Source organism: Phyllostomus hastatus, unplaced genomic scaffold, assembly GCF_019186645.2.
Source record: "Phyllostomus hastatus isolate PE091 unplaced genomic scaffold, TTU_PhHast_1.1 phas_contig_86, whole genome shotgun sequence".
NCBI lineage: Eukaryota > Metazoa > Chordata > Mammalia > Chiroptera > Phyllostomidae > Phyllostomus > Phyllostomus hastatus.
In genome coordinates, this window is record NW_025333977.1 from 14,498,756 (window position 1) to 14,520,276 (window position 21,521).

General features: G+C 46.6%; 1 protein-coding gene across 1 annotated transcript in view; it reads right to left on the bottom strand.

Annotated features, from left to right (window-relative positions):
• LOC123827474 (caspase recruitment domain-containing protein 8-like) overlaps positions 1-6,408 on the bottom strand; it is a 36,053-nt gene extending 29,645 nt beyond the window's left edge. Inside the window, exon 1 of the mRNA XM_045851951.1 lies at positions 6,210-6,408. Coding sequence (XP_045707907.1) covers positions 6,210-6,241 — 32 coding nt within the window. The 5' untranslated portion in view covers positions 6,242-6,408. The remainder of the gene's footprint in view (positions 1-6,209) is intronic.
• Positions 6,409-21,521: the final 15,113 nt, after the last annotated feature.

Sequence of the window (21,521 nt, forward strand, 5' to 3'; positions counted from 1 at the left end):
GTCAGTGAACCTGAAATTGGGAAATGCTTCAAGAAACTAAAAAAGGGTAAAATATGGCCCCTGATGAAATGCATAAAAGAACAAACCAACCATTACACGTCTTTTCCTCTGGACTCGTACCTTTCATAATGCAGTTACTATGCTGTTCAATTGTACAGTAATTATGAGAACATGGATTGAGAGTTAGCCATTCTTATTTTACAAAATATGTCTGCGAAAACCCACTGCTGTGTCCCCAGGGACAAAAGAGCATTTTTCTCTGAACTGGCACTCTCATAATCCCCTTTCTGCAGCTGCTTATCTCTCTCTCCAGACATGTACACACCTGCTTAGATACTAGACCTTCTGCTAAAGCCCAGAAACCTCTGTACAAAACGTTTATTTTCTCCCTGAAGTAGATGACAGTAAGTGGTGTACAAAACAAGGTTAGTGAGGCTGCGAGGAAGACGGCCAGCTCTCTGCACCAAACACCTGGCAGTGTAGGGGGATGGGCTCAGACCTGATGAGCAGAAGCCCACCCGTGAGGCAGCCTCCCTGCCCCCTTGTACAGGCAGGTGGAGGAACCAGATCCCACAGGATCCACAGGGCCCTTGCCATGCCCTGGATGCTAGTTCCCATGGTCTCTGCCTTTCTCCTTTTCCCATGTGGAGTGTTACCAGGAAAGCCACAGCGACCCTGGAGAGAGAGCACCTGTTCCAAATGCTCACAGTGTAATTTCGAGCCTAGAGATCAGCAGGCGTGGACGTTTACTTAACAGCCCTGAAAACTCCTTAATTTTGATCGGGATCCAATCATTATTACCAGGTGTAACTCCACGCCTATCAGCTTCTAGACCCCACCATACCCTCCCCTTAGTAGGAGGGGACCCTGCACCCCGGCGCAGTAAAACCTCTGAGCTACAATAGGATTTAAAGAACAAGCTTAAGACTTCAAGGGGGTAATATTAAATGAGGGTATTTATTGCATGTTTGTTGGAAAAATGTAGATTATATTAAAATAGGTGCAAATGAGTAAAACAAAACAAAAAAAAGGCATGGCTGGAATTAAGTCCCGGCTGCAGCGAAATGAAACCTAGAGCAAAACCAAACCCTCGTGCAGACACAGCATGTTAGCACTTCCAAAGCGCTTCCAAACCCACCGGGCGCTCCAGCTCCACCCCGTAACTGCCAGGAATGCAGGGCAAGCACTGCCACCCCCACGTGCAGACGCGGACACCCCATCTCAGAGCTGTGGAATCCGCTGGCCGAACCCACACGGGCTTGCGAAGCAGGGAGCTCGAACCGGAACTCAGAGATTCTGATCGCGGAGGGAGCCTTTTCTCCCGACTCAGCACCACGACTTCACTTTGTGCAGCATGGACAGTCAGGGAGCAGGTGTCAGAATGAGTTCACTCAGACCTGGCTCAGTAAGTCATAATTCTCCAGCTAAAGATTTTTAACAATGCCCAGAGTAAAAACAAAACCGTAAGGTGATCGTAGCCAGTATTCACTTAATGTTTACTGTGTGCCTGAAACTAAGCCAAGGATTTGGCTTCTACCAATTAGCTCATCACAACAACCTTTCTGGTGAACCAGTGTTATCCCCGCTTTACAGATGAGGAAGTAGGCCCCAAAAAGCTTGGGGAACACATCCAAAAATGCCGGCCCACCTGATTGCAATGCCCAAGCTTTTGCCAGCACGTTTTATAAGAGCCAAACGCTTACCAGGCTCTCTTCCTAAGGCTCCGACTGCCTGTGGAGGTAAATCTCAGCTAGAGTTACATCACGGGGACTAACAAAGTTATCAAGCATAATTAAATCATAAGAAGCCCCTAATCTTCCTTTACCTAACTTCTCACCTGAATAAACCCAGTAGTGTGTTACTTCTTTTACCCTCTATAGGTCCTCTAGAAAATAAGCCATAAATGAGTTAAAGAAAGTGAAAAAGAGTCTACTTATATTAGTCACAAACTAGAGTTAATCTGTATAATCACCTAGTAGCTACACTTCCCGGAGCACACTGTCAATGAAAGCAATATTCTCTACAAGGCAGATCTCTTTCATAAACTCAAATTAACAAACACCTAACTATTTACCATGTTAACAGGTACGATTCTAAGTGGAGGGGCATATAAAACATATGACACATGAACCTTGTCCCCAAGAGGCACACTAATGGAAGACAAATCAGAAAATAAATGTATATGATGCAGGAAAAGCAAAATAAAAACAAACGTAAGCTACAGTATTAGCTCGGAACAGGCTACACTGAACTGGGAAGCACTGAGCTCTGATGCGGAGAACACAGGCACGTAACTAACTAACTACAAGGCCAATTAAACTACAACGCCAAGGCCGTCCTGCATTTTCAGAGTGCCTCCACACCCCAAACAGGACCGTGTCAGAAAAACCTGAAACCTACAAGGGACCTACAAGACCTTCCAAGTCTAGTTAATTATTTCACAGAGGGGTGATGGGACTCTGGGAGAGATCAAGTGAATAAATTACCCAAGGTCACACAGCAAGGTATAAGCAGAGGCAATCTTACAACGTGTCTCGGCCTCCTGCTTCGCGTTATCATTTATTTAACAACACGTACAGACTGTGTGCCAGGCACCAGTGAACAAAGCAACTGGGTCTGCCTTCAAGAAGGCGCCAGAGACACCGTCAGCCTGATGGGGAAGACTCTTGCTACATCTGAAACAGAAAGTGCTTTGAGAGAGGACAAGAGAACTCAGTGAAGACTGAGGAAATGGGGAGGGGACATTTAAGCTGAGCCCCAGAGGACAAGCAGGAAGAATTGCTGGGGGTGGGGGCAGGCGGACAGGAGTGCGATCCTGTCTGAGGCAGGAAGACCTACTCAAGATCCAGGAACAGAGGAAAGAAGAGTGGTCAGGGGGAGAGAGGCAGCAGATGAGGAGGGACAGGAAGTGGAGAAACCCTGACTGTGTGACCACGCTGATGGCAACCCCTCAGTCTGCTGGGCAGTCTCCTGGAATAGCTGACACTTGAGAGCAGGGGAGGAAGTCAGTAGCGCAGGATCCCAGGACCCAGAATCTGCTGTCTTCAACATCATCCATGGAGACACACAGGGACCACCTGACCCTGTGTGACCCCCTGGCAATCTGCAGGTTCAGACAGTGCCTCTGTGAGTCCCAAAGGCCCAAGCACTTTCCTAAAGAAAACCTCACTCTCCCAGGCCCCATACACCAGTCTACTCTGCTCAAGAGGTAGACTAGATGAGAAATCCCTCTCAGAAAGCGAGGTAACTTTAAATCACACTTCAGGGAAACAGCCTTCACTCAGAATCACGCCCTGGAAGCCAACAACAGAGACACCTCCATACCGGCCAGGATGGAAGGACCTCCTCACGGCTGAACCTCTGGGACCAGGTGCTGGGGTGGATTGGGGACTAACCAGGGGAAGGTGGGGGGCAGGAGGGACAGGCTGGAGAGAGGCAGGAACCCTGAGCTGCCGGCCATCGATCCCCTTAGGGGACACTTCCCGAGCCAGGCTGGTTTCCCATCATCAGCCAGCTTCTTTTCTAAACACCCGAACATTACCACTTTCAACCAGCTCACCCATGATGGACGCCATCTTATGGCTACGGGCCATGGTTCTGAATGGAGAGCGCCCCTGGCGGTAGTGGGGCAAGGTGAAAGGCTGACTGCACTGGGGACGTGGCCTTAAGGGCAGCGGTGGGTCGGCAGGAATGAGGAGGGGCAGTTTTAGGCTCACTCCCTTCTTCCTTCCCATAAGTGTCCACAAGATCTCTGCATAATGCACTCCAAAGGGAAGTGGGGCCAGGAAAAGGGCTGGGACAAGGCTGGCAGGGAAGAGGGAGGCAGCAGGGACATACCCAGCAGTGAGGACAAGGAGAGGAAGAGGAGGACGACATGGGAAGAGAAAGAAATCCTAATTGCCCAGGTATGACAAGGAGAGCTCACCTGGGCTGGGCTGCAAGGGCAGGTGGGTCAGGGGCAGGGAATTTCTACTCAGCCCAGTAGAAGGGATCCCTTCCCTACTCTCCTCCCTGAGCCAACGTTTGATATACAACTGAATTAAAAGTGTTATTGCACTGCTTTGCTTCATATGAGTGTGAGTGTAAGTGTATGTGTGCAGCCAAAGATCCCACATCCCCAGCATCCAACACATTGTCTGGCATGTAGTTTGCACTAGAAAAAAAAAAAGTCCACTGGGCAAATAAATGACCGGATATAGTTCGTAGTTAGGTGTACCGTAGAGTCTCTAGTCCTCATAACTTAAGAAATCTGTAATAGCAGCTTAACCAGCTATAAAATGTGGGAATGGCTAATCAGAGTGGTATATTGTGCAGCTACCAAAACTTACAAGCGACAGTAGCAAACATCTGGAGGGCCCTTTATAATTACGGCACATTGGCCACATTCTCCCTGCAGAGGCCAGAAGATGAGAGGGTGAACTAACCAGCATTGATGGAGAGGGGTGGGGAGGGTCCATCTCCTAAAAGCTATACTAGAAGGGCAGGTTACTCTGAGCCGCCTGGAGGGTTTGATTAGCTCTGTTTGTGTAAATAGCTGTGCTGACTTCACATACTGTCTTTCAATTCACACTTCCTGTTTCTATCATTTTTTTTAAGGAAAAACTTTAGAGAAGTTCTCTTTAACAGTAATTCACAAGCCTTGCTGGTGAGTGACACCTCTCAGAAGAGTGTTTGATGTTCAAAGTAAACTCAGTTCATGTCCCAGTGTGGTTTTATTCATGCTCCTCACAGCAAGAAAGAAAAAAAAGGCATTTTATAGTCCATCTTCCTGATTGCAACAGTGTTTTAAAGAAAAAAAAAACAAGAAAAAAAAAACTTCCTCCACCCTGAGAGAAGCTGGGCCAAATGTTTAATGATCTACCAATAACTGAAATAGGAAACTGTTAACCTTGGCATTCTCTTCTTCTTCTAGTTATTTCTACAAAAGCTTTTGTTTGGCAGTTTGTGACTGTCCCAAACGTAAATTCTCTAAAGATTCTGAATCTTGGCTAAGCGTTTCTGTTTTGGGTGCACTTCCTCCCAGCACTTACTGCAACATTACTGAAAGGATATCTTTTACAAACCACCCATCACGTGTGTTTTGCTGAAACACTACTTCCAATGGTAAAAGCCTGCTTTTGCGGAGGGCAGTGGGTACCTCTGGGGGACGGGACAGCCCACAACACTGTTAGAGCTTTCCCAAAATAGTTCCTAATAAACATTCTCATGTAAAAGGTGCTTTTAAAGTTCTGTTGGACACTGACGACAGACGCACTTTTACAGTAATAGCAGAAATCCTTCAAGCAGAAAGTTCTGTAGGGAAGACACTGTGTTAGTGCCACTTGGGAGGTGAGGGGCTGACGGGTAAGGGGGAGACCTTCACACAGGCAAAGGGGGTCACTCAGGGAACTAACCCTGCCCGCCACTGAAACTATTTAAAAGTCGGAGGCCAGAGTGCCAACGGTGAGCACCTGGTCGGGGTCTAAGTCCTCCTCCAGGTACAGAGGGCGCACCGACTCCGGAGACCTGAAGCCCAAGCGCTGGGGGCATATGAGGACGACAGAAGCTGGGCCTCGTGAGGGAAGTCACCCACAAAGGCGGGAAGGGCGCGATTTCACCACGGAGGGCGAAGGATGCAAAGGCGTGCTACCCTCCTCCGCCCTCCCCACCCCACCTCACCTCACCTCACCCCCGCCTACACCAGGATGTGAACAAATCGCGCTCACCTGCGGCGGTGGCCGCGCTGCAGGGTGGCCAGCAAGGGAGAAGCCGCGGCTGCAGGGGACGCAGCGCCGCCCGCAGGCCCCGCCTTCCGGCCCTACCCCCCGCCCTACGGCGCCGCGCGCCACCGCCTCTCGCGCGGGCACCTGCGCGCGACCCCGGAGCCGCCTACCCTACCCTGGTGCGACCTCCGAGCCCTGGCGGCGGATAAGGGGTCCTGGTCGGGCAGAGGGCGCATCACCTCCCCGTGCTTCGTACCGCACGCCGTGCAGGTGCCACCGTCGAAGGGCTCTTTGTTTGAAGGCCCAGAGCTGGGATGCAGGGCGGCAGTGGAGCCCCTCGCCCCACGTGGTCAACGGCAAGGGGAGAGCCCGGTGTCCGGACGCTACGGAAAGGCTACTTCGGCACGCGGCAATGTTGGGCCCAGCTGCGCCCCACCCCCTCACCCCGCTCTGCCCTTTCTCCTTCCGACCACTCCCCGCGCCCCCCAGCCCTGCGGCTGCGCTCACCTGCTCTCCGGGGCCACAGCGCCGCGGCTCATGGTTGCTCGGCGGCTGGGAGGGAGCACCACGCACCCCGGGCGCTCGCCACGCTCGGCTCCGCTGCAGGAGGGGCTCGCGTGCGGAGCGCTGCTCTGCGCACTCGGAGGCGGTCGACGCTGCCGGGGGTGGGAAAGGGGAAGGCCAGCGAGCGGCAGGCGAGAGAGAGCTGCCGGGGGAGGGGACTGGGCGGGTGGGGCGCTAGGCGCGCATCTGCAGCCGCAGCCTGAGGCGGCCCTGGCTCCCGTAACGGAAACGCAAGCTCTCTGGAGGCACGCGCGTGCACGGTCACACGCTACCGCCGCGGCTGCGGGTCAGAACCCTCGCCTGTGGGAACTCCGCTGGATGACACTAACGCCGAGGCTTCTGTGAAGGAGAAGGGCCAGTGCCATTCTGGAGGGGACAGGGCGCTCCCGTCACACTGATTGGACCTGGATACTCCTGTATCTGGGGATTTTTGCTGAGGACCACAAACACCCGCTCCATAGGGGTTTCCAGATTCTCTTTTAAAGGATCTGTAAACCCCTTGAAATTCTATGCCAGATTTTTTTTATCTAAATGCAAGTGTGTACAATGAGAGACAACAGCCCTCATTGGATTAAAGAGTTGTGTGATTCCCCTACTCCCTCCCCAAAATGTAAAGATGGATGAATTAAACCAGTGGTTCCCAAAATTTGCTGCAAATTAAGTAACCCAGGGAGTTCTTTTTCTTTTTTTTTCTTTTTTTCTTTTTTAATTGGGATGCCTGGAATGTTATTCCGGACCAATGTTGTCCCAGACCAATGTAATCAGTGGAGTGTGACGCAGGCATGGGTATTTTTAAAAATCCCAGGTGCCCTGGCTGGTGTAGCTCAGTGGATTGAGAGTTGGGCTTTAAATCGAAAGGTCTCAGGTTAGATTCCCAGTCAGAGCTAATCCCTGGGCTTCGGGCCAGGATCCCAGTTGGGGGCGTGTGAGAGGCAATCGCATATTGATGTTTCTCTCCCTGTCTCCCTACCTTCCCCCCTCTCTCTAAAAATAAAATAAAATAGAAATCCTTGGTGACAATGTGCAGGACAGTGCCAGAACCTCTGCTTAGACTGTTGGTGCCCCTCACGGTGCACTGTTTTTCATCTGATTTTTCAGCATGATTGTTTACTTGTCTGTGTAGGGCCACCCTGCTCTCAGTGGAGAGCCATGTCCCCATGGGTTTGCAGAGGGCCAGGCTAGCGTGTCCCTTACTCAAGGCAACTTTGCCTGTCTAGATGAGCCTCACTTCTGACCCCAGCTCTGCCCTATTCTAGGAGTTTGAGCAAGTAATTTAACTTTTCTCAACTTCGGTCTCCTTGAAAAAAATTGTGGGGTGTCCTAGGAACTGATATTTTAAAATTTGAGATATAATTGACATATAACAGTTTCTGGGGGACAATGTAATGACTTGATATAGATAGATAGATAGATGATAGACAGATATAGATATATTATGTATAGAAATGGTCACCACAATGAATCTGGTTAATATTCAACACCACACAGTTGCAATTTTTTCTTTTCTTGTAATGAGAACTTTTAAGATCTATTCTGTCAGCAACTTTTGAATATACAATACAGTGTTATTAACTCTAAAGAACTGAATATTTTTTATAAGCTCCCCAGGTGAACCAACCCAGCACCTGTTATGGACCCAGGATTGGGATCTACTGGCCCTGTCTTCCTTTCCCTCCTCCTATTTGCTTCTCAGCCAATTTTGTGGCATGGTTCCCCACCCACTCCCCACTCTCCAGTGAGCTTGCAGCCGCTAGACTGAAGTACCCTTTTCCATATGCCACTGACTGACTTGACCATTCTCTCCTTCCTTAACTTCTCCTTTGGCTTCCAGAAGGCCTGCCTGGTATGACAAGCAACTGAGGCCCACAAAGAACTGAGGCTGTTGATCCAACAGCCTGTAAGAACTGAAGCCTGGAAACAACTGTATGGATGAGTCTGGATGACTTCAGCCTTGGTGGACAGCTTGGCCGCGATCTCACAAAGACCTTGAGCAGCAAACACCCAGCTAAGCCACGTCCAGATTCCTGGCATGCACAAACTATGAAATAATAACTATTTGCTGTTTTAAACTGCTAAATTTGAGGATAATTTGTTACACAACAATAAATAAATATACAAACCGGAAGCAAGATCCTATAGTTAGTGCAGTGGATCGCATCATTTGTACTTTTTTTTTTAGTACCCTTTTTTAAAATTTATTTATTTATTTATTTATTTATTTTTTAGAGAGGGAAGGGAGGGAGATAGAGAGAGAGAGAGAAACATCAATGTGTGGTTGCTGGGGGTTATGGCCTGCAACCCAGGCATGTACCCTGGCTGGGAATCGAACCTATGACACTTTGGTTCGCAGCCTGCGCTCTACTCACTGAGCTACGCCAGCCAGCGATGCATCATTTGTACTTTTAACACATAAATTCAACCCTACTGTGCAAAATAGGAAGAAAGACCAATTTACACAGTGTTGCCTATTCTCCTTGCTATTTCAAGGAAATGAGATGATGAGGTGACAGGTGGATCGGTTTCATCCGTCATTCTCTGTCCCAGTCTTGGGCATCTCCCATAGAAGAGAAAGTCTTAATGCTTGCTGCCCTGCTCATATTTTTAAATATTTAATACAAGTACACAGTGGAAAGAATGAGGCTAATTCACTGACTTGGATGCTACATATAGTGTAGTCAAAATGACCCTTGAAATTTCTTAACTCATCAGGACCTGAGCACAGGACTCACCCAAACCCAGAATAACTTAGACCAGTGGAGGAGGCAGCATAATAGCCCTGGGGCCCTTGCTTCAGAGAGCTCCTCCACCAGCCACACCTCCCATAGGGTGAGGAGTCAGTGAGACCCAAAGCATGTGCCCTTCCAGAGCCTCTGTCCACCAGCACCCCACTTTTAGACCAAACTCAGGAACAAGAGACCCCATATTCTCTGTCCAGGTGGTCCTGAGCCCATTTCCAGGGCCTGCATTGGCCTTTCCCCAGGTTTAACTTTCCACACACCACTGGAGCATACACACCAGACCAAGATGAGACCAAGGGGCAGCTGTTTCAAGGGATGTGCCTGGAGCTTGTACGTGGGAGCCGGGTGGTCCACACGTGTGCACACAGCCCCTTCCATGCGGACACAGCCGGCAGCAATAAATGGCATTATGTTAAAGAACACCAGGAGGGTGCCCTGCGGACCCGGAGCCAGCCCGGCTTCACAATGTCGTTGAACTCTCAGAACTCGAGCTTAACCTGACTCTTCCCATCACTTTAGAGGAATATTTGTCAAAGCAGACAGACAACATATATCTCAATTAACAGTATGTCAGTTTGATGTATAACTTTTAAATATTTAGACACACACTATATATATATATGAACATCTGCTTGTACTGTAGCCCAGGGTCCCACAAATGATCAGGAAGACCTGGCTAAGAACTAACTTCTTTATCTGTACTTTGTTTTCCTGTTTAGATTTGGCCTCTCTGCCCGAGAAAGTGGAGGCCAAGAAATCATTCGAATGGGGAAGAAGGGCATTGGAATAAAGTGACTCTTTTTCCATCTCCACCTCTTTTTATTTAAATATGTTTGTTTACTGTTTTGCCCAACACATTTGGCTCAGTCTGTGAAGACGGCGTACCTTCTCTCTCTGAGGCCCACGCGGGGCTCACTTTTGGGGGTACCTGCTGGCGGGGCCCATGCTTGGATTTGCATGCTGTGGTGGTCCTTTAATCCTTTCCCTGGGTAACTCGACTCAGTTGGGCAAGCCCTTTCCAGACCACCTTCTGTGTGCTTTTCTATACATTGTACAAAACGTTGTTTCTGTGCGTTTGCCTAAAAAATGATATGACATAGCCCTGGCCAGGTGTCCCCATTGGGTGGAACATCGTCTGTATGCCAAAAAACCTTGTGCTGGGTTCGATCCCCTGTACAGGCACATACCTCGGTTTCGGGTTCACTCCCGGGTAGGGGTGCATGCCAGAGGCTACCGATCAATGTTTCTCTCTCAAATCAATAAACGTATCCTCCTCAGGTGAGGATTTTTAAAAACTCTACGACATATGCACTAATTTTCAAGAAGTCAGCACTTGAGCAGTTGTTTGGATGCTGATATTAGCCAGTGGACATCTTTAATTACGCACTCAAGCAACTCTTGGTTTCCTTCCTAAAGGCCATTTCATACACTCTCTGGTTCTGAGCTCACTTGGCCCTGGCAGTTGGTTCGTTTTCTAGAACAAGGGCATTCGGTTTTTAGTTTCCTGCATTTTCAAGCCATGCGAGGGCTTGCTGTGCATCTGCTTCTCTACGTGACAAAATGAGTGGTCCTCCAGCTTCAACCAAGAAAGGGGAGGGTTGACCCCATCTGCTGTCAGTAGAGCTCACCGTGGTCTATGTTCATCAGAGCAAAACATGCCACCACTGACAACAGTGACCTGTGCTCATGACTGACAGCCTCCCAGCAGTGAAGTGAAATCACTTTCCTAGAAAAATCTATATGTAGTTGTGTTGGACTGAAGGTTTATGTCTCTCCAAAACTCTTATGTTGAAGCCCTCACCCCTGCTGTGACAGTATTAGGAGATGGGGCCTTTGGGAGGTGATTAGGTTCCACATGAGGTTGGATGAGGCCCCCAAAATGTGATTAATGCCCTTATAAAAAAAGAACCAGGCACCAGAGCTCCCTCCCCATCATGGGAGGAAAGAGTGAGACAGTGGTGGCTGTCTGCTAGCCAGGAGGAGGCCCCTTACCCAGAAGCACTGGATCTCCCACCCCCCAGAACTGTGAGGAATAAATGCTTGTTGATGAAACTGTCACAGGTGGGCACAGGTAACCGGGTCCTCAGTGATGGTGGGCAAAGAACTGAACCAAACACACCGAGTTTATAGCAGAGAGAGAGAGGAGATTTATTAAGCCATAGTACACTGCACAGAACGTGGGAACGGGCCAACTCCCAGTAGAGACTGACCACAGGGGCTGGAGGGATTCTGTTCTTTTAGGGCGGATCTTTCCTGGCTAGTTTTGGCGGGCTTTTTATGGAGCATGTACAAGTAGTTGTATTGCTTTAAATCTACTGTGCATGTGGTCTCCCATGACTTTCCTTGACTGGTCACTGGAGAAGGGGGTGGCACAATGTTAATTTATTATAATGTTATTATAATGAAGCAGGGGCCAGGTAGCATCTTCTGCACAGGTGCATTCATGAGTCACCATGATTCAGTGCTTTCCCAGAAGTGGAACAACCAGTCTTAGAATAGGGTCTCTGTCCGATGTCAATGTCCTTTATCTTAGCCCTGGGGCACCTCTGGAGTTTCCTTGTTCCTGGCTATCTCCTGCCTGGAAACCACCCAGGCTATGGTATTTTGTTATGGCAACCTGAGATGACGTAATGCTGGTCCTTAGGCTTTTATTGGTGACAAATGTTACTATGTCTTTGGAGGACTGCTCTGCTTATATCTTTACCTACCTTGACTTTATCTCTTCATTTACTTCAAGAGACAGGGCGTGTTATGAGGAAGGGATTCCAGGAAAGTAAATTTAGCCAGGAAGTTAGCATTCCTGTCTCTACACCCCTATACCTCCATTATAATCATGGGTGGACAGCATTAGGATTGTCTGGGAGCCTGTTAGAAATGCAGACTCACAGGCCCACCACCTGGGCCTACTTGGTCCCAATCTACGTTTTAACACAGCCTCCTGGTCATTTGTCTGTACCTTATAATTTGAGAGGCACTGGTTTAAAAGATAACTGGTGGTTCACAGATTCTCCAAGAAGGCCAGAAAGCCAGATTTGGGACATCGGTGTCTGGAACAAAAGGCCAACCCCTCCACAGAGGGGCTATTAGGACCATGGCCTACAACACCAGGCAGCTCACTTTGCCACTGGAGTGGGGGTGGGGGTGTGGCCAGACACTCCATTTTTCTTGCTTCCAAGGCAAGAGGTAGATGCAGGAGGTTGCTGGGGCTCAGGTCACAGCCCGTCCCCCCCAGTTTAGGGGAAACCAGGAAAGGGAGTAGCCTTTCCAGGTGAAGTAATGGGTTTAAGCAATGAGAGGAAGGATGCACCTCCAAACGGGGAAGGGGAAGGAGAAGCCTTGAGAACAGGCGAGAGCAGGACTCAGCTGTGGGTGGTTGAAGAGAATGAGGGACCTCTCCCACCTCTTTCTCCCCCTCTTCTCTGCAGATTTCCTTACTGCACCCCCATTCCAAATCGGTTGTTCTCTCCCCTGGACTGCCCGGAGCCTGCTGTGTACTTGGGTGGGCACTCTCCACACTGCTGTGACTGATCTGCTTGATCATTGTCCCCCATTGGGTGAGCTCCTCCAGGACAGGGGTGCTGCCACACAGCAGGCACTCGGCAAACCTGCATCCCTCCCCGCCCTTCATCTCTGTCTCCAGCTTTAAAAAAATATGTGTGTATTAAAGAAAATGACAGATCTCCACTCCCTGCCAACTTCTTTCTGGGAGAATGCTGGAGCCCAGCTCTGCCATTGGCTGCCCATTCTTACCTCTTACAAGTCCATGAACATCTCACAGCCTCTGTTTCCTCATCTTTAATGTTATTTTAAATGTTGATTTCTATTTATACAGAGCTTTACAGTTCACAAAGCATTCCCTTACATATATATGTTTTCATTTGAGCCACAGGACAACTCTGTGTGATAGAGAAAATAGTGTTATCTTCATCTTACAGTTGGGGAAAGACAGGCACAGAGTGACTTGCCTGGGGGTGCGGAGACCACACGTTTTCAGACTCCTCATACAGTGACCGTGTCACCACAGCCAAGTGATTAATGTATGAGTAAATCAAAAGCTGCAATGTGTTATTCCAATAAAAGGTGTTACTCTAGTAACACTCCTGAAATCTGCTCCTAACTGAACTGCATCACCCGCCTTGAGTCTGTAGGTCCCAGAACCTGCAACCCCCTTTCCCTCCCTGTGGTGTGGGAAAACTGCTACCAGGCCGGGTTAATGATTGACATTGCCAGGGGGAGTCACACACTAACCAGCGATGGAGGAATGCCCAGAAATCCAGATAGGAGGAAATGACCAAACAAATTATTTCCTGGCTCAGAGTCTTCTGCAGAAAGTAACTGAGAAAATCTTAAATGTTTCTTTAGAAGTAGTTTGAAGAACTCAAATGACAACCATTTCAATTATTTGTTATTTATCGTAATACTTTGTAAGTTCTTTTACAAAGTCCTACTCCAGTTCCAGGAGGTTCAAAGGCAGGGAAGGACCAGGACAGTGATCAGACCCAGAATTCAGGTCTACTGTCATCCAAAGTCAATGTTTATTTTGGGTTTCTCAAATAACGAGTCTCTTTCTTTTCTCTAGAAAGACACAATAGTTTCTTCTATCTCTCTTTTAACAGTCCACACCCTATGGGTCTTTTATCATCTGTTATTAATTGGTTCTCTTTTTGTACTGGATGTTACATCAAGACTTTCCAACAGTGTTTTTAATTGGATGAGGTCTCCAGGTCAAATGTCTTTGGCAAAGGCTGCCCAAGGAAACTAATTCTCAGCTAAAGCCATGGAGAAAGAATTATGACATCTTTTTACTTTATAAAGTCTCTACTCTGCAAATATGATGATAAGCATTATCACCATCCCATCTAAATTGAAATATCTTTATTTGTATTCATTTATTTGCCTTTTTGTGGGTAAAGGACCCTTTTCTATTTTTCATATTATGTTTTGGTCATAATAGCCATTGTGCTTACTATGGGCAAAGGACTAATCTAAGGATTTTAAAGATATTATCTCAAATCCCCTTTGGCAAAATCAACATATCAACATCATCAACATTATACAGTTGACTACCTATAATCATAAACATCACTAATTTTTTCTACTTTTTACAATGCAATTGACAATGGTGCTAAGCTCCTACACTATTGCTTGGTCCTTACACCTGGCTTATGAGGTAATTACTATTATCCTTCCCAATGTACAGATAAGGAAACAGTGGTGATGGGGGAGGGGTGTCAATGAAAAATAACTTAGTAGGGTGATCTGATCATCAATTCCTAACCAGGCAGGTCAAGATGGGAAATCATGCCCCAGGCATAGAACTTCTTTTCTAAAAGTCTTATCTTTGCCTTCAGCAAGCAAAATGCACATTGTTTTTTGTGCATCTAGGTTAACACACCCTTGAAATGCCTCTTGCAGATCCCTCCTCCTGAAAGGGACCGCCCTCAAGAGGCCCATAATCTTAACTATTTTGTGCTCTAATCCCTGCTTTATGTTCTTCTGCCTTTATGCAATCTTTCTAGGTTCCCTCCTCAATTCACATGCCTAAAAGAAACTATACAACCGTTATTGTCCGGAGCATTTGAGATCTTGCTCCCCCATATATATTGTCTATTTGCCTCAAATAAAATCTTCTAAAAATTCTCCAGAGATTTGGACGTTTCTTACATTGACATGAGGGACAGAGATATTAAGAAATTTGCATGTGATCATTCAATTAATAAATTTGGAGTCAACATCTATGTCCATGTAGGTTCATGGCCAAAGCCTTTTTGCTTCCTGAGAGCAGATTATCTCTGAGTTCCGCTAAATTCTTCTAAATGAAATTGCCTCAGAGAGCCTAGCATAGGCTCCAGAATCACTGAGCTTCAAAGCCCAGTGAATCCATTTGGCAATAATGATCAAGGCAGTCCTCCCATTTCTACCACTAAGTCTCCTTCCAGTGGGGAGGTCAGAAAGAACAAAAGCGCATGCCCCTTCCTTATAAAATTACAGAGCTTTCTCCTATCTGTATTTCAGGACTTCCGGGAGCCAACACAAGTATTAAAATGAGATCTTTTCAGATTCTTAGACAACTGAGGTTTCATTTCCCAGGTAGAAAAGGCAACTCCTCTAGACTGTATGTGTGTTAACCTACATTATCTAGATATATCTAGATATTAACCTAGAGCAGTAACAATCAGCTTTTGTTTTGCAAAATTTCAGGTTATCTCCAATCATTTCTAAGGATTCAACAAATTCTTCAAAATAAACTTAACAAATAAATGTTTATGCATGCAGTATACACAATATTCTGACATTATTTTATGCAACATTTATTAAGCTCTGACCATGTGCCAGGCACCCTGGTGGGCACTGGGGGTACAATGTGAAGGTAGCCATGGGCCCTGCCTTCATGGAGTGGACAGTCTCGTAGAGGAGATGGACTCTAACCCCGTAATCACAAAAGTCAATGTTAAAACCGTAACCTCCGTGTCATGAATAAGAGGTACACATGGTGCTCTGAAAATGTACGACGTGGGAAAAAGGCCTCGCAGGGAGACTGGGAAGACCTTCCCGAGGAAAGTCAGGTTTTTTGTCATCTGCAGCACCAGGAAGAATTGATGAAGAGCACAGAGGACATATTCTGATGCAATCTGGACTCGATCCATGTTTTCTTAGGCCTGAAGAGTGTATAACTTGGGAAGCTCTCTTTCAGAAAAAGTATAAAAACATATATGAACGTGCAAACACATTAAGGGCTCACACGAGTGAGGGGATCTGAGGCTTAAGCTACATTAGCTCTAGGTAGTCCCCTCGGAATGAGATACACTCATTTTGTGATCTGGAATGGGCACAGCAAAGCATTTGAGTTTGGGATTAAGAGGAAGTCTTAGACTGGACTCTTGCCCTGCTACTTCCTACTCTGTGAACTTGGGCAAGTAACCTCTCCTGTCTGGTTTTCCCCATTTGCTATATTGGGATGTTTAAAAGCCTTAAGTAAAATAGCTGTGTAAGCACCTGGAACTGTTGGCGGCAGCAGGAAGGGCACCAGGAATCAGACTGGACCTTGGTTCAGCAACCTTGGTACTTGAGTTCTGCCTAGGAAAGAATTCGGAGCCAAGATAAAAACTATAAGTAAAGTTTATTTAGAAGATCACAGAGGTAGAAGAAGTGAGTGGTAGAAGAAAAGGGCTCAGGAAAACGTCACAGAGGCAAGAGAAGGCCCTTGGAGTTTAGGAGAGAGGAAGGTAAAGGTAATGTTGGGGAGGGGAAAACAGCAGAAAGGGGAGAGAAAGCACACCAGGTCCTCCATCCTAAGGGCTTTTAAGGACAGTGATTTTAGGGAAAGTCCCAGGGGAGTTTCCCAATAGAACATTCATCAGTTTTCCAGGAGTATCCTCTCAGGGTCATGGTCTCCATTGACTGGTGGCACTAGACCAGGAGGTCATTAGTATGCAGCTGGTTCTGAGGACAACCATGGCATCACTTGCTTGGTTTTGCTCCTTTTCTTGGCCTGGAGCTGAAATACAACTGAGGCCTAGATGTTATGTCTAGGGAGGAAAGGTCAGGGAGTCAAACTGCATGACCTGTGATACCCTGGGGGAGGAAAGGTTACCCAGAGGAAGAGACCCTTGTCTTCCCAGTGTTGCCCATTACTAGGCACCCAGGATTTATGCCCTGGTGACCTTCTGTACCTGGCCCATTGTCTTTGCTGTAACTGCCTGCCACAGAATATAGTCTGATAACTGGTAGCACTGTTATTAAGAATTTGGAAAGACTTCTTTGTCCTTTTATGGATGCAGATTTAGTCCAAAGTAGGTAACTGTCCCTTTGTGGGGTGGTTCAAGGATTCTGTCCAATCGCAGTGTGGCCTCTCCCATCATGAGGTAGCTTCTCCGGAGTGAGAGACAGGCTCTCACCAACCATAAAGCCTCATGCAAGTGGTGATGGCTAAAGCTGCAATGACTTTTTTTTTTAGGAAAAGAGGAGGGGAGGGAAAAAGAGATGGAGAAAAACATTGATCGCTTGCTTCTTGCCTGCCCCCAACTGGGAATCTGGCCCAAAACCCAGACATGTGTCCTAACCAAGAATCAAACCCATGACCTTTCACTTGGCAGGACAATGCCCAACCCACTGAGCCATGCTGGTCAATTTGTGCTTTTTAAACCCTTCATCTTTATCACCCAGGCTCCCAGCAACCCCATCTGGCAACCCTCAGTTTGTTTTATGTATCCATGAGTTTGTTTCTCTTTTGTTTGTTCATTTATTTTGTTCTTTGGGTTGCACATATAAATGAAATCATATGGCATTTGTCTATTTCTGTCTGACCTATTTCACTTAGCATAATACCCTCTAGGTCCATCCATGCTGTTGCAAAGGGTAAGATTTCAACCTTTTTTATGGCCAATAACATTCTGTTGTATATATGTACCACCACTTTTGTATTCACTCATTTATTAATGAGTAACTTGGGTTGCTTTCATAACTTGGCTATATTGTAAATAAACACTGCAGTGAACACAGGGGTGCATATATCTTTCCAAATCAGTGTTTTGGATTTCTTGGATATATTTCCAGAAGTGGAATTGCTGGGTCATAAGGTAATTCTATTTTTAATTTTTTGAGGATTATCCATCCTATTTTCCACAGTGGCCACACCAGTCTGCACAAGGGTTTCCTTTTCTCCACATCCTTGCCAACACTTTTTTGTTGATTTATTGATGAAAGCCATTTTGACAGGTATAAGGTGATTTCTCATTGTGGATTAATTTGCATTAATTGGATTAGTGACACTGAGCATCTTTTCATATGTCTATGTCATTGGCTACCCATATGTTTTCTTTGGAGAAATGCAATTCAAGTCTTCTGCCTATTTTTAATTGGATTATTTGTTTTTTGTGTATGAGTTCTTTATAAAAAATGGATATTACTCCTTATCAAAATATCTTCTTCCATTCAGTAGGCTGTTTTGATTGCTTGTTTGCTTGTTTTGTTGATGGTATCCTTCTCTGTGCAAAAACTGTTCAGTTTCAACATTGGAGATCCAAGGTGGCAGTGGAGTAGGTGGAAGCTACACTCACCTCCTTCTGGGACCAAACTGGAATTACAACTCAATTATAGAGCAATCATTCTGAATAAGCAATGGAAGACTAGCTGAAAAGAAGTCTTCTAATCAAGGATTTAAGGAAGACACATCGAGACTGGCAGGAAGGGAAGAGACACAAAAAGCCTCATGCAAGTGGTGACTGGCCCTGCTCACACAGGTGGCATTAATGGAAACTGCCTTTGTGACCAAAAAACATAAAATAATCTGAAAACTGAAATATGCATAATATCTGGGGTGATGTTGGAGAAATGTTCCAATAAGGAAGTCAGTGCCCAGGAGAACTCTGTGATAAATGAAAATGGTTTTTTCAAGAACATGCTGCTGGAGGAACACAAGGAGGTCTTGATCATATTCACGGGCAGGCAGCCTCATTTCCTCTCACCTCCATGTTAGGACCCGCCAGATGCTACTGACACTCAGGCAGTGTCTTAAGAACTGCCTTTGACTGAACCAAAGAGAGCTGCTTAGTACACGGAGAGCTGTTGTAATGTGGACAGGCAGCAATCTGTTTGGAAGGCTGCTCACTGTGACCAACTGGTGGGAAAGATCTAACTGAAGGTGACATCAAATTGGCTCAGTGGGCTGGATTGTGCCTGTTTTCCTTGCAGCGATGGAGGAATTGAGCAACAATCAGAGCCCCAAAGTCAGGTGTCCTCTGACTCTTGGACAATGTTCAATAGCTTTGCCACATGGTCGGGTAGAAGGTCAATGGAAAATGGATTATTAAGGGGCATTTTATTATTATTAATGGCCCTATGGAAATCACTATGGGACTTTAAGAGGTGCATTAAATAGGGTATGTCAATGCCCATCAGGAGAACATCTGGTCTAGACTGAGGTGTAAGGCCCATCTGGGAGCACTCACGTGAGGTGTTCAACTGGGTGCATGAAACGAGTGGATCAGGGGAGCTGCAGCCATGCAGCAGTGGGCTGATCGTGGACATATTCCTCATGTACCCTCAGCAGCTCAGAATGCCGGCAAAAAAGACAGAGGCAGCAGATGGCTGTGGGGCAGACGGCAGGGAGAAGACCCCCGTGCAGAGTTGGCGTGTAGACACTATGAGCCTGCAGCCGGTAGCCCTGGGAGGCTGTAAATGGGTCCTGACAGAAATGGATGCTCACTTTGGACAGGGTTTTGCATACCCAATGGTAATGCAATGCTTAGAACACTATGAAGGGACTTCAGAAAAAGATTCCGTAACCAACTAGGAGTGCTGAGTTATATTTATTCAGAATAAGGAATACATTTTACAGCCCATAGTGTCCAAAAGTGGATGAAGAGACATCACATTAAATGGACATACCATGTCATTTATCAGCCTCAGAGCAGTGCTTTGATAGAGACTTGGCAGGGTGAAAGATTTACCATCTAAAATCCGGGGAGATAAAGGCATGAAGGGCTGCATGCATTCATGAGTGTGTGCTCACACTTAACATACAGAGGCCAAAGAGGGCTTCCCACTCAATAGATTCCTATGCTTTTCTGCAGGGGGTGGGGGGGATGTGGGAGAAGGAGGGAGGAGAATGCTAGTTTACTATATAGTTATTCCCTATACCATCTCAGCTTTCTTTTTCCAAACTGCCCAGCAGTTGAGGTGGCCCACCAGTTCTGTAGCTGTGTGGCCCTACTCTGTATGAACGGGAGGGGACCGAGAGGGAGGCACTTGTAGGCTGCTACTGCGACCAGCAATCTGGCCCAGCACAGTGGCTGAACCTAACATTCCTTCAAAAGGTGGAAAAGTTTGGGTAAAAATCAGTAACAAATGGAGAAGAGAAATTGTCCCTGGGGGTAAAGGTATGAATAAATGAATTATGCAAAAGAAAAAATCCAATTATGCGTTGGTTTCTCCAGAGAGGCTCAGACCAACAGAAAGATATTGTCTCTTCGCACGATTATATCAAAAGCCTGAAGGGGTAAACTTCTGTTTGCTAAGACCACTTCTGCTTCAGGAATCTGACAAGGTCAAGTGGAAATCTACCAGCTTTAGGGGCATTGCTCTGGGAAACGTTTTAATCATATGATCTGATAATGAACTAAACCGATTTTAGTGACTGAGTGCAATATTCCAGTATCTTTTGTCTCTTATTTTTGGGGTTACATCTACTATAAAGGATGTCATTAAGTTAAGAATTTCTGGAAAATACTTTCCACTGGGCTATCGGACCCTGTAGTGTATAGCTTCTGGCCAACTGATCACTGTGTAGCAATCAACCTTGGTTATCAAATGCTTATAAAAGTCTCCAGTTATAATGGTCAAAATGCAGCAGAGGCATGCCAGGCACGTGACAGTGCACAAGTACACATTCCTCTTGTTTTTGTGGCTGAGGAGCTATCACACGGAATAGGGAAGACAATGAGTTTGTGATGGGAATAAACTGGTGGGCGTTAGGCTGTGGGTCCAAGTTCCCCTGGAGAATGGCCCTGCCCTGAGATGAAGAGGCTGTGGAAGACCTAATGGCACACTCAGGCACACTCGGACTAAGCTGCATTTAGGCGTGACTACCACTCATCTTGCCCCAGATGCAGGACACAACAAAGCATGAATCCTGATTGCCCATAGGCCGTTAGTACACAATCACAACAGCACGTGTGGTGGATTCAACAACACCGACCCACAAAGGGCCTTAGGGGAGGTGGGTACCAGTCCAGGCATCATAGGATAAGCAGCATTTGTTTTTAATGAGGAGCAGTATTCAGAGGATGACAACAGTTTTCTTATTACTAGCATGAAAGGTGCCCCAAGTCACCCAGGTCACTGATGAAGACATTTTAATTGAATTTTGAAGGCAACTTCAGGATAAAAACCCCACTCTTTATTGAGCGAGTAGCCAAAGAAATGTACCCTGTAAATTTATAAAACCAGTATTCAAATAAACTCATCTATGGTTTTCAGCTTCTGTGTCAAGAACATTCTTTTTTTTTTTAAGATTTTACTTATTTATTTATTTTTTTAGAGAGGGAAGGGAGGGAGAGAGAGAAACATCAATGTGCGGTTGCTGGGGGCCGCGGCCCGCAACCCAGGCATGTGCCCTGACTGGGAATCGAACCCGTGATGCTTTGATTCGCAGCCTGCGCTCAATCCACTGAGCTATGCCAGCCAGGGCTCAAGAACATTCTTATAAATTCTAAAACATATTTTACTTTTAAGGGCCAGAAACATGGAAGTTCCACATGAATCGCACAAGATTCCTTTCATAAAATCTCAACTCTAACTCCCCAAATGCTCTTTCCTGGACCTAGGGGTCCAAGAGATTCATCCTAAACTAAGTTTAGATGCCTGTTCCTGAGCTTGTATTTCCAAAGACCCTGGTCAACCTTGCCCCCCTCATCCCCAGCTGCTCCATACACCACAGAGTTTTATCCAGGAGGAGGACAGGAAGTGCTCCAAGCCAGGAAGCAAAGGGCAAACAATGAAATATTGATGGTGCCGA